At 44.8% G+C, this 16893-nt stretch overlaps 1 protein-coding gene across 23 annotated transcripts in view; it reads right to left on the minus strand.

Moving 5' to 3' along the window:
- Positions 1-16893, minus strand: part of CCM2 (CCM2 scaffold protein) — a 74936-nt gene that overhangs the window by 27695 nt on the left and 30348 nt on the right. For 15 of the 23 annotated variants that reach the window (XM_074035085.1, XM_074035080.1, XM_074035078.1 and 12 more), the window contains one exon: positions 7853-8026. The exons of 7 other annotated variants lie outside the window; for them this stretch is intronic. In XM_074035085.1, the coding sequence (XP_073891186.1) occupies positions 7853-8026 (174 nt within the window). Of the gene's footprint in view, positions 1-7852; positions 8027-10794; positions 10828-16893 lie in introns of those variants that run through there. One more of the 23 variants, XM_074035075.1, reaches the window with a different exon arrangement.

Here is a 16893-nt window from a genome sequence, read left to right on the forward strand (position 1 = left end):
TTCTTAAGTTGTGAAATATAGGGCAAGATTCAGTTTTTGCCTACAAATGTCCAACTGCTCCAGCACCATTTGTTAAAAGGCTATCCTATCCTTTCTCCACTGAATTGCTTGTGAACCTCTGTCAAGAATCAGCTGGGCATATATGTGTGGATCTGTTTTTCATGACTTTGCTCCCCTGATCTCTGTGTCAGTCCCTCTGCAGGTACCACACTGTCTTGATTGTGATCGCAGTATGATCTACCTTGAAATCAGGCAGGCTGACTCCTCTCATTTTCTTCTTTTTCAAAATTACTTTTAGCTATTCTACTGATTTTGCCTCTCCATTTAAAGAATAGCTTGAAATTTAAGATCGTGCCACTGCACTTTAAGAATAGTCTTGTTTATATCTACAAAAAGTTCTTGCTGAAATTTTGGTAGGAACTGTAAAATTCACTTTTAATAGTTACAAGCTATTCAAATTATTTCACATTGGATGGCTTGTAGTAGTAGTTTGTGCTTTTCAAGGAGTTGATCCATTTATATCAACTTAGTGATAACTAACATACTAACTAGGTTGAAACTTCAATCCATGAATACAGTATGTCTCTCCATTTATTCAGACCTTTGATTTCTTTAATCAGTGTTGTATAGTTTTCAGCATACAAATCTTATTCATGTTTTGTAAGATTTATATCCGTTTCATTTTTTAAGTGATTGTAAATGGTATTGATTTAATTTTGATATCCACATATTTATTGTTCGTACACGTATCTTGTTTGTCTGAGTTTTTTTTGTTTTTTTTTTTGTTTTTTTGAGTGGAGTCTCACTCTGTCGCCCAGGCTGGAGTGCAGTGGCATGATCTCGGCTCACTGCAAGCTCCGCCTCCTGGGTTCACACCATTCTCCTGCCTCAGCTTCCCAAGTAGCTGGGACTATAGGCGCCCACCACCAAGCCTGGCTAATTTTTTGCATTTTTAGTAGAGACGAGGTTTCACTGTGTTAGCCAGGATGGTCTCGACCTCCTGACCTTGTGATCCACCCGCCTCAGCCTGCCAAAGTGCTGGGATTACAGGCATGAGCCACTGTGCCCGGCCCCGTTTGTCTGAGTTTTTAATCAAGAATGGGTGCTGAATTTTGTCAAATAAACTTTCTGCCATTGATTGATATAATCAAGTGATTTTTCTTCTTTAGCTTGTTAATATGATGGATTACATTTTCTTTTTTTTTTTAAGCTGTGATTTTTCTTTTGTTTCTGCAAATATATGGTATTATTAAGCAATTCATCTAACTTCTCATTTATGGAAATCAATACAAAAGTTTCAAGGTGATTCAAGTTCCCATGCACATTAGGAGGGCCTGAATGGAAACCAGGTACTGATTTTTCAACTGAACCTGCACAAACTACTCTAAAGAAATTGCTCTATCAGCTATCACTTCTAGTTGCACCTAGCAGCTAGAACAATAGTACAGCAAGTGTTCAACAAACATTTGTTGAATAAGTTAATGTCAGATAGAAAGAAAAGACTAGACATATGTAAAGGTATCTGATAAGATACAAATATTGATACAGCAAGAACATAAAGACAGGCCACAGATAATTTCACCAATTTCAAATTATACTTTCAGAACAGCACTATCCAAACTAGTTTTGTAAAACCAAGAGGTTTTTCTAGTTATCTTAGGGATCGGTCAGAGTTTAGTTATGAAATCTTCAAAACAAAATTTTAATAACTTTTGAATTAAAAATCAAATTATATAGGGTATACTTAAGAGATCTAAGGAAGGAAGGAAGGAAGGAAGGAAGGAAAATAAGAATCACTATAACAATCACAAAGTATTATGGTTCTAAGAAAATTTGGAAATAATTACATTTTCCATAGTAATTTGCCATATGAGGCCACTAATGTCTCTTCCCTACCCTCTAGAAAATGATAATTCTCTCCATAAACTAGTAGAAAATGTTTGGAGGTTCTGTGATGTAGTCTAATTCTACTGAACATAAAAAGACAGCCCAGTCAAACTGGGCTAAATCTTGAGGACCGTAAGTATAGTTTATGCTGTAGGGAAGTCAAAAGTCAAGATGGGGAACTTACACAATTGGGTTTTCCCTCCTTTGAATCTCATCCTGGAGATGCCTCAAAAGCAAGTGGGCTATCGATGGAACTCAGAATGTAATATAAAAACTATAGCTGGGCCGGGCATGGTAGCTTACGCCTGTAATCCCAGCACCTTGGGAAGCCGAGGCGGGAGGATCACAAGGTCAAGAGATTAAGACCACCCTGACCAACATGGTGAAACCCCATCTCTACTAAAAATATAAAAAAATTAGCTGGGTGTGGTGGGCCTCTGCAGTCCCAGCCAGTCAGGAGGCTGAAGCAGGAGAATGGCATGAACACGGGAGGTGGAGCTTGCAGTCAGTGGGGCCTGCGCCACTGCACTCCAGCCTGGGCGACAGAGCGAGACTCCGTCCCAAAACAAAACAAAACAAAACAAAAAACTATAGCTGATACTCTGGAGGGAATGGAAAAAATAAAGAGAGATCTGTGGAATACAGACCTAAGCACTGGAAACGCATATCACAAACTAAACAACTAATTAAACAAGAATTTACAATAATCCTAATAAATATTCTCAAGGGCATGTAGGAGGGCACTGGAAACAAATAGGGACCAGGAGTTATAAAAAAGGACGAATCAGATATAGTAGAAACAAACAATTTAATTCAGGGTTGAATGAATACAGTTGATGAATGAATTCATAAGATGGAGAGTGGTTTGAAACATTCCCAGAAGGCATCAGGAAGAGTAAAGAACAGTAAAAATGAGAGAAGGGCATGAAAAATAAAATAAATAAAATATCAACATGTGATTAATGGGAGCCCTAGAAGGAAAGAAAAAAATAAAGTTAAATATTTGAAGAACTGTTAATTAAAATTTCTCCACAATTTTTTTTTTGGGGGGATGGAGTCTTGCCCCATCACCCAGGCTAGAGTGCACTGGTGCAATCCCAGCTCACTGCAACCTCTGCCTCCTTGGGTTCAAGTGATTCTCCTGCCGATGGATTACATTTTCAAGTATCAAACCAGCCTTGCATCCTTAGAATAAACTCCACTTGTTCATGGTGTATAATTCTTTTTTGTTGTTTACTCTCACAGCCACAGTAGGTATAATTCTTTTTCTATATTGCTGAATATGTTACCTAATATTCTCCTAAGGAATTTTATGTTTGTATTGGTGTCTGTTATTTCTTTTAATTTTGCACTGTTTTTTGTTTGGTTTTGATATCAGGGCAATACTGCCCTTACAAAACGAATCAGAAAATATTCCCAGCCAAGTGCAGTGCTTCAGGCCTATATTCCCAGGACTTTGGGAGGCTGAGGTGGGAGGACTGCTTGAGTCTAGGAGTTCAAGACAGCCTGGTCAACACAGTGAGACTTCATCTCTACAAATTGGAAGGGCTGCTTGAGCTTGGAAGGTCGAGGCTGCAGTGAGCCAAGACGATGCCACTGCACTCTAACCTGGGCAACAGAGAGAGACCCTATCCCAAGAAAAAAAAAAAAGAAGAAGAAGAAGAGAAAAGAGAAGAGGGGAGGGGGAGAGGGGAGAAGAGAAGAGTTCCCTCCCTTTCTGTTTTTCTGGAAGAGTATGTAGAATTGACGTTAATTCTTTAAAATGTTTGATAGAATTCTCCAGTGAAACCATTTGGGTCTGAAGATTTTTTTAAATGGGAGTTTTCAAATCAGATACTGAATTTCTTTAATAATTATAGGGGTATTCAAATGATCTATTTCATATTGGATGCCTGTGGGAGGAGTTTGTGCTTTTCAAGGAATTGGTCTATTTTTTGGCCCACTGTTTGTGTGTGGAGTTGCTTGTGTTCTCTCGTTATCCTTTTGATTCTCAGGGTCTCTCAGAACTTGAAGAATATTGTGCCACTGGTCCTCACTATGCGTAACAAGAAATCTGCTGTCTTTCCATTTTCCCCTATGAGTAAAGTGTTTCTTTCTTGCCACTTTCAAGATTTTTTGTTGTTGTCTTTACTTTTCAGAAATTCTACTATGATGGACTTCAGTAGTGGATTTCTTCATCTTGTTTGGCATTTGCTCAGCTTTCTGAATCTTTTAAGTTTGTCCTTTGCCAAACGTTTCAACCTGTAAGATCTTTGAAAAGCTTTTCAGCCCTTCCCTCTTTCTCCTCTCTTTTCAGGACTTCAACAATACAAATGTTAGAAAATTTAACCTAGACCCTCAGAAGGGAAGGGAATGGCACCCTTTTTTTTTTTTTTTTTTTGAGACAGAGTCTCGTTCTGTTACCCAGGCTGGACTGCAGTGGTGAGATCTCGGCTCACTGCAACCTCCACCTTCCGGAGTCAAGCAATAGTCCTGTCTCAGCCTCCTGAGATTATAGGCATGTGCCACCACAACCAGCTAATTTTTGTATTTTTAGGAGAGATGGGGTTTCACCACGTTGGTCAGGCTGGTCTTGAACTCCTGACCTTGTGATCCATCCGCTTCGGCCTCCCAAAGTGCTGGGATTACAGGCATGGGCCACGGCTCTCGGCAACACCACCTTTTTACCACCAAGTAGGGGTCAAAGGTCGGATTCCCTACTTGCCATCCTGCGTGGAGGGCTCCTTCCTCATTACTGCTGGGTATGATAAGAGTTCTGGTTCCCCATGTGGCTTCCACTGATTCTTCCCACTGGTTGGGAGGAAAAGGAGGGCCTCATTACTGCCCCACCCAATGTGGTCTCCACTAACACTCCAGAACCACACAAGGTTCCTTAGGGGTTTGTTACTGCCCAACAGGGATAAAAGTCCATGGTCCCTCCCTATTCAACTTTCTCTGGAGGAATAAGTGGCTCTCACTTAGCCTTTGCTAGCAGGCACAGAGGTAGGACCACAGTTCTTTCTGTCATGTTTGGTTGGCACTGAGCAGTTGTCTAAATATTTTCTGTCTTGTGCTAGGCTGCCCCTTTCCTGGTCCTTTGGTCAGAAGGAGCTGACTTTTGCAGGGGGTTCTGTCTGTACCTGTTGGTGTTTCCGGGTTGCCAGCTTCTTCAGCTCATAGTCTGGGCTACATGAGGCAAAAAGACAACCTGAAGAAATCACTACTGGGTCGTTTTCTGGGTCCTGGGTGGTCTGCCTTCTCTCTACCTTTCAGAGTGTTCTTATGTTACTGCATCTAGTGTCCAAGAATTTTAGATTTTAGGTGCACTTAACTAGAAGAATAGGGAAAAGAATGTCTACTTCATCTTCCCAGAAACAGGTGTCTCCAACCTTTAAGTTTTCATTTTTAATGATTTATTATCAATTCCTCCACACCTCCATTTGCTTCGTTTTCTATGTACTATTCTATTTCTTCAACAACTTCTCAATACGTTATTCTACCCAAACATATAGTCTATACTTACTTATCCCAGAGCTTCTGTGGCCTGTTTCTTATTTTCCTAGGACTTTGCTTTCCTGTTATCCTGGGAATTATCTTTGTTCCTTTCCCTGGCAGACCCCTTGGGCTATGAATCCATGTTTTCCTCTTCTTGGTTTGTCCTTGTGTTTTGTTTGATTTTGTTTCTGAAGACTGTGTCTCATGCTGTTGCCCAGGCTGGAGTACAGTGGCGCCATCTTGGCTCACTGCAACCTCCGCCTCCCGGGTTCAAGCGATTCTCGTACCTCAGCCTCCCAAGTAGCTGGAATTACAGGCATGTGCCACCACACCCGGCTAATTTTTCTGGCATTTTAAATAGAGACAGGGTTTCGCCATGTTGGCCAGGCTGGTCTCAAACTCCTGGCCTCATCTGATCTGCCCCACCCTTGGCCTCCCAAAGTGCTGGGATTACAAGCGTGAGCCACCTCACCCAGCCTCCCCTTATATTTTGATGCAGCACATCCTCTGGTAACTTCTAAGAACCAGCTTCTGTGAGTTGAGGTTTTACAGACCTGTCTAGTCATCATGACAGGATCCTTTCAATGGGGGGAGTCATGTCCATCAGTCAATTCTTCAAAATATTCTTCCTTTACTGTCTTAATAACTTCTTTTCACTCTTCCCTTCATTCTTTATTCCTGGGAGTCAGATGTTGGACTTCCTGAATTGATCATCTAATTTCATTTCTCTGTCTCATCTTTTGTTTATTAACCTTCTTTGTCTTTTGAATATTCTTTCTGGGACTTTTTTTTTACTTTTATCTTTCAACACCTCTACCTGAATTTTTTAAAGATACATAAATAACATAGTTGTTTTGCTTTTTTTTTTTTTTTTTGACACAGAGTCTTACTCTTTCACCCAAGCTGGAATGCAGTGGTATGATCTTGGCTCACTGCAACCTCCGCCTCCCAGGTGCAAGTGATTCTCCTGCCTCAGCCTCCCAAGTACCTGGTATTACAGGTGCCTGCCACCACACCCAACTAATTTTTGTATTTTTAGTAGACATGGGATTTCTCCATGTTGGCCAGACTGGTCTCGAACTCCTGACCTCAAGTGATCCGCACACCTCGGCCTCCTAAAGTGCTGGGATTACAGGCGTGAGCCACCGCACCCAACCTAATTAACACAGTTTTAATTCCAGAAGCTCTTCCTCTCACCTTTTATTTATTTAAAAGTAGAATCCTGTTGTCACTGTCAACAATATTTCCTCTTATCTTTCTGAAAATATTATATACTTTTAAATTTCTTCCCCTATTTTCTGCATTGTTGCTGTTTATTCATGTTTATTTTGTGTATTTGTCTTGAGTTCTGCCTTGAGGTTGAAAGTTGTCCTCAAATGTGTACTTATACTCAGCTGCCAATGTTTGAAATGAGGCTCCAAAAAGCTGACAGACGCCGGATGCCTGGCGGGAGTCCTGACTGTTGGAGTTTATTCAGGCTGGTTGGGTGGGTAACCCCAAGGGCCAGTATGGGCTGCTCAACTTCTCCAGTGAGCACCCTTCCAAGAATTCCTTTGTTGGAAAGGCCTGGGTTGAAGGCATTCTAGAAGCTTGAAAGAAAAAGGAGTTGGGAATTCTCTCCATTCCACATACAGGCTTTGACTTGACTCCTTATCTTCTGTGTTGGTCTCTCCCCACCTGCCCCTGTATCAGGTTTCTGTATGTCCAAAGCCCCATCTTCCAGTGGGTGGGGGTGAGTTAATCATCTGGCTGGGCCAGGTGAGAGTGGAAATCCCTCCCATGGACGTCTGCACTGCCCCAAGCCCCTCCTGAGCCCCCTGGACTCCGTGTCCTCTGCAGGAACTCGGGTCTGGCTGCGTTAGCTCTAACTCAGTTATCTCACCCTCAGCAGTTTTCTTCTTCCATGTTTATGGACCACCTCATCCACTGTTGTCTCCTTTCCTATTCCCTCTGACCTCATGGCTTTATACCTTTTTATTCATTTACTTTCATTTTAGGGGAGGGATTAAAAATCAACTTATGCACATCACATGGTTTATGCACAGTATTTTGGCCTCAGGCCAAATGAGACCCAATGATGAGTCTCAAACACATGCTCTGAATTCTAGGCAGTGACTGTTAGACCTGCAAGGTCATGGCCTTGACCAGGTAACTCTTTTCAACTGCAAACTACAGGAGATGTGAGTTTTCTCCCAGCTCTTGAACCCTCTTTATGGTGGAGCAGCACATACTACCCACACAGCCAAGCCTTCAAGAGAAAGAAGGTGGCATTGCTACTACAGAAAAAAACAAACTGGGGTCAGCAGATAGAATCTGGGTTTTCAGTTATCCAATTATTAAATTTATCACCAAGGACAAGACAATGGGTAGGATAATCAACTACTAAGGTGTTTGTGTGGCTGTGTCTTATAAACTCAAGAGTGTCTGGTGGATACAAGCATGACCGTCACTGTCGTTTGGCAGGCATATCCTGTGGCCCATGACGACTTACCTTTACCTCCTTCTCAATATAGTCGCTCAGCAGTCTGTCTGGCTCGACGCGCTCAGGCAATGACAACACCACAGTGTGCAGAGGGCGCCTCTCTGTCACCTTCTCATGGGCTTTCTTATCTCTACTCTTTTCACCTTTTAGGAATACTCGTTTAAATGGCGAGACAATTCCAGGCTGCAGGCAGAAATGGCAATGATTGGAGTTCATTATTTACAAATGCTTTGTGTTGTACCTATGGTTAACAAACAGAAGTAGCCAAAACTACTACCATGGTCCCCATGCAACAGGGATCAGGGATCACTGACTGCCAGACTGGTGAGAAAGGTACCAACAGCACACAAGCCTGAGGAACCCCAGCCAACACGCAGGCCGGCAGGGTGCGGCTGGGCTGCCATGCAGCCTCTGGCGTGGAGGGGCCCTGTTCTTCACCTGTTCGTACAACACATAGAAGGCAGGTAACCTTATCTGGCAAGACAATGACAGAAGGGGGAGATTCCCCACAGAAGATAAAACATAACATCATTCCAACTCTTTCCAGTTCAGCTGGACCCTTCATCTCTGAGAACTCCGGGAAGGCAGGTGGAAGGTGTGGTCAGTGCTGGCATCAACAAGTTAAGCATCTCAACAGCCAAGGCTGAGCACATTCTACAGAAGCACATTTCTTAATGGCTTAATGGGGCACATGTTTTTAATGCAATTCCTGCCCCAATGGGGACCTCATGACTCCAAGTGGGGACACTGAGCATGATGAGCTCCAATGCAGATCAACAAGGGAGAAACCAGGCCGGGCACGGTGGCTCATGCCTGTAATCCCAGCACTTTGGGAGGCTGAGGGAGGCACATCACTTAAGGTCAGGAGTTCGAGACCAGCCTGGCCAACATGATGAAACCCTGTCTCTACTAAAAATACAAAAATTAGCCAGGTGTGGTGGCACATGTCTGTAATCCCAGCTTCTCGGGTGGCTGAGACAGAAGAATTGCTTGAACCCAGTAGGCAAAGGTTGCAGTGAGCCGAGATGCCACTGCACTCCAGCCTGGGCAACAGAGCAAGATAGTGTCTCAAAAAAAAAAAAAAAAAAAAAGTTGCGGGGGAGAAGCTCTGATCAGCAGCTGGCCAGCCCCTAACTTTGATGACCTCACACCCTATCCAGCATCTCATGAGGGTTTTGAAGGCTAATCCTGCAATCAAAGTCACCTTAAAGCGTGAGAATGAGTGAGAGAGCAAGAGAGGATTACAGCAAGCCTCACCTGCACAACCCAGGAAAAGACCTGACACTTCCTTCACAGTAACTCCATAAGAAAGCTTTTCATCACCACCTTTGACAATGGTGCCGGGTTGGGGGGCTGGGGGGCGAAGCAAACCCAAATCGTGCTGAGAGATCATGCTACAATCCCCATCTACAGTCACCCAAAGGAACATAAACCTGAGAAAACAAGACACTGATGTGCAGCCGCAGCAAGGAAACATCACACAGGCCTGCAAAAACCAGAGCCGTGACTAAGAGTGAGAACTTATTCCCCACTGTCTTCTCCATAACTCTCAACAGAGGAAATGCAGGAAGAGATGACAACACTCCTTCTGCAGGTGCCTGCCAGGATGTGGTGACCCAATGCACAGATGGCAGCCAAAACCCCCACAGTAGTCCCAGCTCAGACCCCCCTTATCACCAAACACAGAAACAAACAAAACATATATACAATAAATCACCAACCTTTCATTAAAAGTTCTCATTTCTGTCTCTCTCCAGCATATGGGAAATTCACCCATATACCAAATCCAATATAAAATAGTATAGCAGAACCTGTGGTCCTATAAGGACACCTCCTCAAAACCAGTTTCACAGATGGACAATCACAGCCAAGGACTACACTGTTCAGTAACCACTCCTGACAAAGGCAGAAATCAGTCAACCAGTGGCTCCCAGCAGGCCCTGCAGCGGCTTCCCTAACGAGGTTGGGGTTGGACCCTGCCCTGTATGAGCCCCTCCCCACCACCATCACACTCAGCTCTCCAGAATTAGGGGGAAAAAATAAACAAGCAAAGGCCACCCCAAAGAAAACAAATCCTCAAAAAGCAAAACCCAACATTTTTCCTGACCCTGCTGCCTCCTGACAGCCAAGGCGAGCTTTCTGTTCCTCAGCTTCCTCCTTACCCTTCTTTATTTCACCCTTTCAGAGCTAGGTTTTTATTGCATTCACCCACTAAAACAGATATGGAATCAGGAGGCTCTTTCAACAAAAACAAAAACAAAAAACACAACAAAGTCTTGCTTCCAGAGAAGTGCACTAATGCTGCCACCACACCTCTGTCACTCTGTCCCCTGTGTTTCCTGCATCTCATGTACCCTTTGCCAGCTCTCTTTCTTCTGCTAGTAAATACAGATATTCTTCAGGTCTTAGGCATGACCTCTGCTCCGGCATGCGTTGGGCTGCACCACTTACTAAGCAAACTCTCACCATCTGCACAACAGGCTAACAATCCTTAGAGAAGTGCCACAGGCAATCAATACAGTAATCTACATAAAGCTCTGAGCACATGTCTGATATGTTGTGAACAAACAAAATATACAGCAGTTAATTTTATGACTGTATTTACCTTGACAATAAGTTAAAATTCATCTCTTCTTCCATTGCTGTCTATATATATATATATATATATATAATCAGACTGTCTCCTACACATCATGACCACAGACTAGATAATAAAGTTGGAGCAGTATCCCAGCCTAAGCTCTATATTCATGCCCCCACCAGGGGACACATCTGTGACCCAGGCTTAAAGCCCTATAATCTGCTAAAATGCTTCCTCCCTCACTTGGGCTGACTGGACCCAGCCCTGCATCTGCCTTCTTCACCTGGAATAGCTCCCCTCGCCTGACCTGGAATAGTCTTCCCTTGACCCAGAGTAGTTCCCCATTGACCCGGAATAGTCCCCCATCTACCTGAACTAGTCCTCTCATAGACCCAGAGTAGTCCCCCGTTGATCAGGAGAAGTCTCCCCTTTGACCTGGAATAGGCCCCCTCCCAGGTCCCATTCTCTGCTGTTCAGCACAACCTGTGGTGGGGGAAGAGTATGGAGTAAGGATGACTAAAGGTCCTCAGAGTTGGTAACAGTTGGAGCCAGATGATATATACAGTAGCTTTGTTTACTTTTCTTTGTATATATTTTTAATATTTGAATTTTTAAATATTTTTTGAAAAGGATGAATATTTTCTGCTTCCTGCTGATTACACTTAAACTGAGGCAAAATACAAAAGCATAAAAAATTAAGATCGCCAATATCCTTACAAGATGATCCTCTCTAAGATGAACCACAGAGGCGACAGAAAGTGCTCCCAGGCTGGGTGCAGTGGCTCACGCCTATAATCCCAGCACTTTTGGGAGGCCAAGGTGGGTGGACTGCTGAGCTTAGGGGTTCGAGACCAGCCCGGGCAACCTGGTGGGACCCCATCTCTATAAAAACTACAAAAATTAGCCAGCTATGGTGGTTCATGCATGTAGTACCAGCTACTTGGGAGGCTGAGGCAGGAGGTTGCTTGAGCCCAGTAGGTCAAGGCTGCAGTGAGTTGTGATCATGCCACTGCACTCCAGCCTGGGCAACAGAGTGAGACCTTGTCTCAAGAAAAATAAAAACTTTTTAAAAAGTGCTTCCAGAAGCTGGGTGCTGTGGCTCACACCTGTAATCCCAGGACTTTGGGAGGGTGAGGAGGCAGATCACTTGAGGTCAGGAGTTCGAGACCAGCCTGGCCAAGATGGTGAAACTCCATTTCTACTAAAAATACCAAAAATTAGTTGTGGTGGCAGGCGCCTGTAATCCCAGCTACTCCGGAGGCTGAGACAGGAGAATCATTTGAACCAGAGAAGCGGAGGTTGCAGTGAGCTGAGATTGTGCCACTGCACTCCAGCCTGGGCAATGAGAGTGAAACTCCATCTCAAAAATAAAAAAAAAAGGCCAAGCATGGTGGCTCAGGCCTACAATCCCAGCACTTTGGGAGGCCAAGGCTGGCAGATCACTTGAGGTCAGGAGTTTGAGACCAGCCTGGCCAAGATGGTGAAACGCCATCTCTACTTAAAATACCAAAAATTTGGCCGGGCACGGTGGCTCAAGCCTGTAATCCCAGCACTTTGGGAGGCCGAGACGGGCGGATCACGAGGTCAGGAGATCGAGACCATCCTGGCTAATACGGTGAAACCCCGTCTCTACTAAAAAATACAAACAACTAGCTGGGCGAGGTGGCGGGCGCCTGTAGTCCCAGCTACTCGGGAGGCTGAGGCAGGAGAATGGCGTAAACCCGGGAGGCGGAGCTTGCAGTGAGCCGAGATCGCGCCACTGCACTCCAGCCTGGGTGACAGAGCCAGACTCCGTCTCAGGAAAAAAAAAAAAAAAAAAAAAAAAAAATTCCAAAAATTAGCTGGGCGTAGTGGCAGGTAACTGTAATCCCAGCTACTCAAGAGGCTAAGACAGAAGAATCCCTTGAATCCGGGAGGCAGAGGTTGCAGTGAGCTGAGATTGCACCATTGTACTCCAGCCTGGGCAACAAGAGCCAAACTCCGTTTCAAAAAAAAAAAAAGAAAAGAAAAGAAAAGAAAAGAAAAGAAAAGAAAAGAAAAGAAAAAAGAAAAAGTGTTTCCAGGAGAGCTTGCTGGGACTGGCCTGGGCTCAGAAAGCATATGGCCTTGTGCTGCCCAGGCCCTGGCTCTATGACAGCAGTGAAGACAGGATGTCCCTGAGGCACTTTCAGGCTTCATTCTCCTTAATCCCTGACAAGCTTTGAGCCCCAGGACAAGTTTGGGTATGACAGGCAGTTTGCAGTGTGGGGTTCTCATGGGAGAATGGTGGGAAATGGTCACCTATGATTTGTCAGCCAAGAAATCATGGTAAACTGTAAGTTAAAAATGGCCCTTAAAATTTAGTGGTGCAATTTTAGCCATGCAAAAAATCATGTTTCTCTAGCCTCACTAAAAGCACACCAGGCTTTGCTTGCCTGTGATTTCCTCTCTGCTGGCATCCCCAGGTGACCAGATGGCACATGAATTATTTTTCAAATGTGTATGCTTGACCACTCACTTATTCTCCCAGGCCCTATGATGTGCAAGACCCTGGCCTGGAGGTTATGGAAATACAGAGGCATGTGGCCCATGAGCCCAGCTTTTCAGAAGCTTGCATCTCCACAGACATGGATAATCTCACATCAGCCACAGGAAAATAGCTGTCCCTAAACCATTTCTGCCTGCTAGCCCCCAAAGCTCATTCCTAAATGATAACTAGCTGTGTCATGGACAGTGACTGAGCTCTGAATCTGACAGTGCGGGCAAGCAGTCTGGCTCCATTTGTTGGCTCTTCTCAAAGCTGTCTGTTAGCCAAACTAGTTACTAATCTACCTACGGGAGCAACAGGAAACCAACTCTGAGACAGGAGATTTGCCAAGATCAACCTCTAACCAAGAAGCCCACACCAAATCAACAGGTCCCACAAACCTCATGCAACCTACACTGTTATTTTAATGTTGATGTACAGGTCATAAAATTATAGTCTCCACACAGAATTATAGTCTGCACTGGGAAGGACCCTGGGGCCCCCCCGTCCCACAATCCCACCCCTAAAAAGAGATCCTCTGCAGTTAGGCAGTGAGAAACAGTAGGAACTCTTGCAGGGCAAGAAACCAGGACGGCCCTCTGTAGATGCCTCTTATTGCCCAAGCATCAGTTCTTCCCTAGATTGAGCCCAGCTCTGTCCTCCTCTGGCATTTGCTCTTTTTTTTTTTTTTTTTTTTTTTTGAGACAGAGTTTTGCTCTTGTCACCCAGGCTGGATGGAGTGCAGTGGCATGATCTTGGCTCACTGCAACTTCCGCCTCCCTGGTTCAAGCAATTCTCCTGCCTCAGCCTCCGGAGTAGCTGGGATTACAGGCACCTGCCACCATGCCTGGCTAATTTTCATGTCTGGCTAATTTTTGTATTTTTAGTAGAGACGGGGTTTCACCATGTTGGCCAGGCCGGTCTCAAACTCCCGACCTCAGGTGTTCCACCCGCCTCAGCCTCCCAAAGTGCTGGGATTACAGGCATGAGCCATTGTGCCTGGCTGCCCTTGGCTCTTACCCAGCAGCCAGCATGGAGCTTGCACAGACTGGACAGCAATAAATGCTGGTAATGACTCTTGATGGAACACTTGGACCAGGCTAGGCATCCAGGGAGGCCCTTTGGTTAGAGGTGACACAGCCCCTGCCCTCAACGATGTCACAGTCAAGCAGAAGTAGTAAGACCAGAGTAAAGTAACTGAAATTAAATCCACAGTAAAAACAGCCAATCAATGCTGAAGACACATAGGATGCTCCAAAGGTACACTTAGGGCTCAGCCACTCTGTTCTTAAAGCTGCTGTTCTGAGCAGCAGAGACAAGGAGAGGTAATGAGCAGGAGATACAGCCATCTGACTGCTCACAGGCTAGCAGAGGAGGGTGACCCCGGAACACCAAAGACAGGGCAGGCCAAGGTGCTTCAGAGGAACCTGGCCCTTCTACCTGGGCCTCCAAATCACGAACAGTTTAACAAGCAGATTCTGAGGACTACTTGGAGGCAGGCATCTCTCTGGCCCTAGTCCTTAGTCTTCAACAGCAGCTACCACAAGTTTCTTTTTTTAATGTCTCAAATAATTTTAATTGATGGGTAAGCCTTCCTAGAAAGCGGGATATTAACACTATTAAGTAAAGAAATGCATCCTTGCACATCTGCTGCAGCCTCCCTCTGCCACTCCTACCCATTCAGCACAGAATGCAGGGTAGGTGCTGTTCCCGCTGAGGATGATGGGGCTTTTCAGAGGTAGTGTTTGCTCAGCTCTCAGCTGCAGGGGGTGGTAGGAGGGACAGTCGGTGCTGGGGGAGAGCTCTCCGAACAAGAAGCCACCTTAGATTTTTGGAAAAGAAGTTGCTTTTGAATACAAAATTTAAGCTGATGGCTGGGCGCAGTGGTTCATGCCTGTAATCCCAACACTTTGGGAGGCCAAGACGGGAGGATCACTAGAGTCAGGAGTTTGAGACCAGCCTGGGCAACAGGATGAGACTTCATCTTTAAAAAAAAAAAATACAAAAATTAGAATACAAAAATTAGCAGGACGTGGTGGCACACACCTGTAGTCACAGTTACTCAGGAGGCTAAAGTAGGAGGATCACTTGAGCCTGGAAGATCACTTGAGCTGTGATCGCACCACTGCACTCTAGCCTGGGTGACAGAGCCAGACCATCTCAAAACAAATAATAATTATTAATTAAAAAGAAAAAAGCTGAGCATGGTGGCATATGTCTGTAGTCCTAGCTACCTGAAAGACTGGCGTGAGAGAATCGCTTGAACCCAGGAGCTCAAGGCTGCAGTGGGCTATGACTGCCCACTGCACTCCAGCCTAAGTGACTGAGCAAGGCCCTCTTTTTTTTCTTTTTTTTTTTTTTTTTTTGACATGGAGTCTCACTATACAGCCCAGGCTGGAGTATAGTGGCGCGTGATCTTGGCTCAGTGCAACCTCCACCTCCCAGGCTCAAGCGATTCTCCCACCTCACCTCAGTCTCCCGAGTATCTGGGATTACAGGTGCACACCACCACACCTGGCTAAGTTTTGTATTTTTATAGAGATAGGGTTTCACCATGTTGGCCAGGCTGGTCTCAAACTCCTGACCTCAAGTGATCTACCCATCTCGGCCTTCCAAAGTGCTGGGATTACAGGTGTAAGTCACTATACCTCGGCAAGGCCCTGTCTCTTTTAAAACTAAAAAAAGAAGGAAAATAAATATAAAGGAAAGTTCTAGTTAAAAAATAATTGAGGCCAGGCGCAGTGACTCACGCCTGTAATCACAGCACTTTGGGAGGCTGAGGCGGGTGGGTCACCTGAGGTCAGAAGTTTGAGACCACCCTGGTCAACATGGTGAAACTCTGTCTCCACTAAAAATACAAAAATTAGCTGGGCATGGTGGCGCACACCTGTAGTCCCAGCTACTCGGGAGGCTGAGGCAGGAGAATTGCTTGAACCTGGGAGGTGGCAGTTGCAGTAAGCCATGATCACGCCACTGCACTCCAGCCTGGGTGACAGAGCAAGACTCCGTCTCAAGAAAAAGCAAAATAAAATAAATTGAGGGCAGGCACAGTGGCTCACACCTGTAATTCCAACACTTTGGGAGGCCAAGGCAAGAGGATCACTTGAGGCCAGGAGTTCAAGACCAGCCTGGACAACATAGCAAGAACTGTCTCTAAAAAATATTAAAAATTAGCCTGTAGTTCCAGGTACGCAGGAGGCTGAGATGGGAGGATCACTTGAGTTTGGGAGGTTCAGGCTGCAGTGAGTTGTGACCACACTACTGCACTCAGCCTAGGCAACAGAGTGAGATCCTGTCTGGAAAGAAGGAGGGAAATAATTAAATGGTTTAGAATATTTTTAATGTACAGAATCAGGATTCCAGTAAATCATCATGGGTTCTTTAACTCACTAGAATGTACTATAGATGTACTATAGAATTTAAAAGGTGGGATTAGCCCAGGCAACCATTCTTCCATTCAACATGTATTTTATTGAGTACGCGTGTTCATCACCACCAAATGATCTCATCACCTTTGAACCTCAGAGACCAAAAGACCAGTTCAGTCCCCAGAAGGAAACCAGGCTAAGTGCTATTTCTCTTCCATGAGTGGAGTCCCAGCACCAAGGTGAGGTGTGGGGTCTATCCCAGCCTAAGTCTCTCCTGAAGAAACTGAGGCTGCGAGGGTTGAAGGGACATGCCAAAATCCACAGCACGGAGCCAGGAGGAGGGAACACAGGGCTCTGAGTCACCATGCAGCGCTGTGCAAAGACATCGATACGGAATATATGCCACCTCAGATAACTGTACAGAACTTTCTAAACTCACTCTGGAAGATCCCTAGATCCTTACAAATTCTTGCAAAGTTTATGTCTTAAGCTTAAAACAACTCTTAAAGTTGGAAACCTAAAATGTACTTCTAAGTTAAAAAACTAAAACTAAATCTGGCCTACTAGGGCTTAGCTTGTCAGAATGCCCTCCTCA

Source organism: Macaca fascicularis, chromosome 3 (genome assembly GCF_037993035.2).
Source record: "Macaca fascicularis isolate 582-1 chromosome 3, T2T-MFA8v1.1".
NCBI lineage: Eukaryota > Metazoa > Chordata > Mammalia > Primates > Cercopithecidae > Macaca > Macaca fascicularis.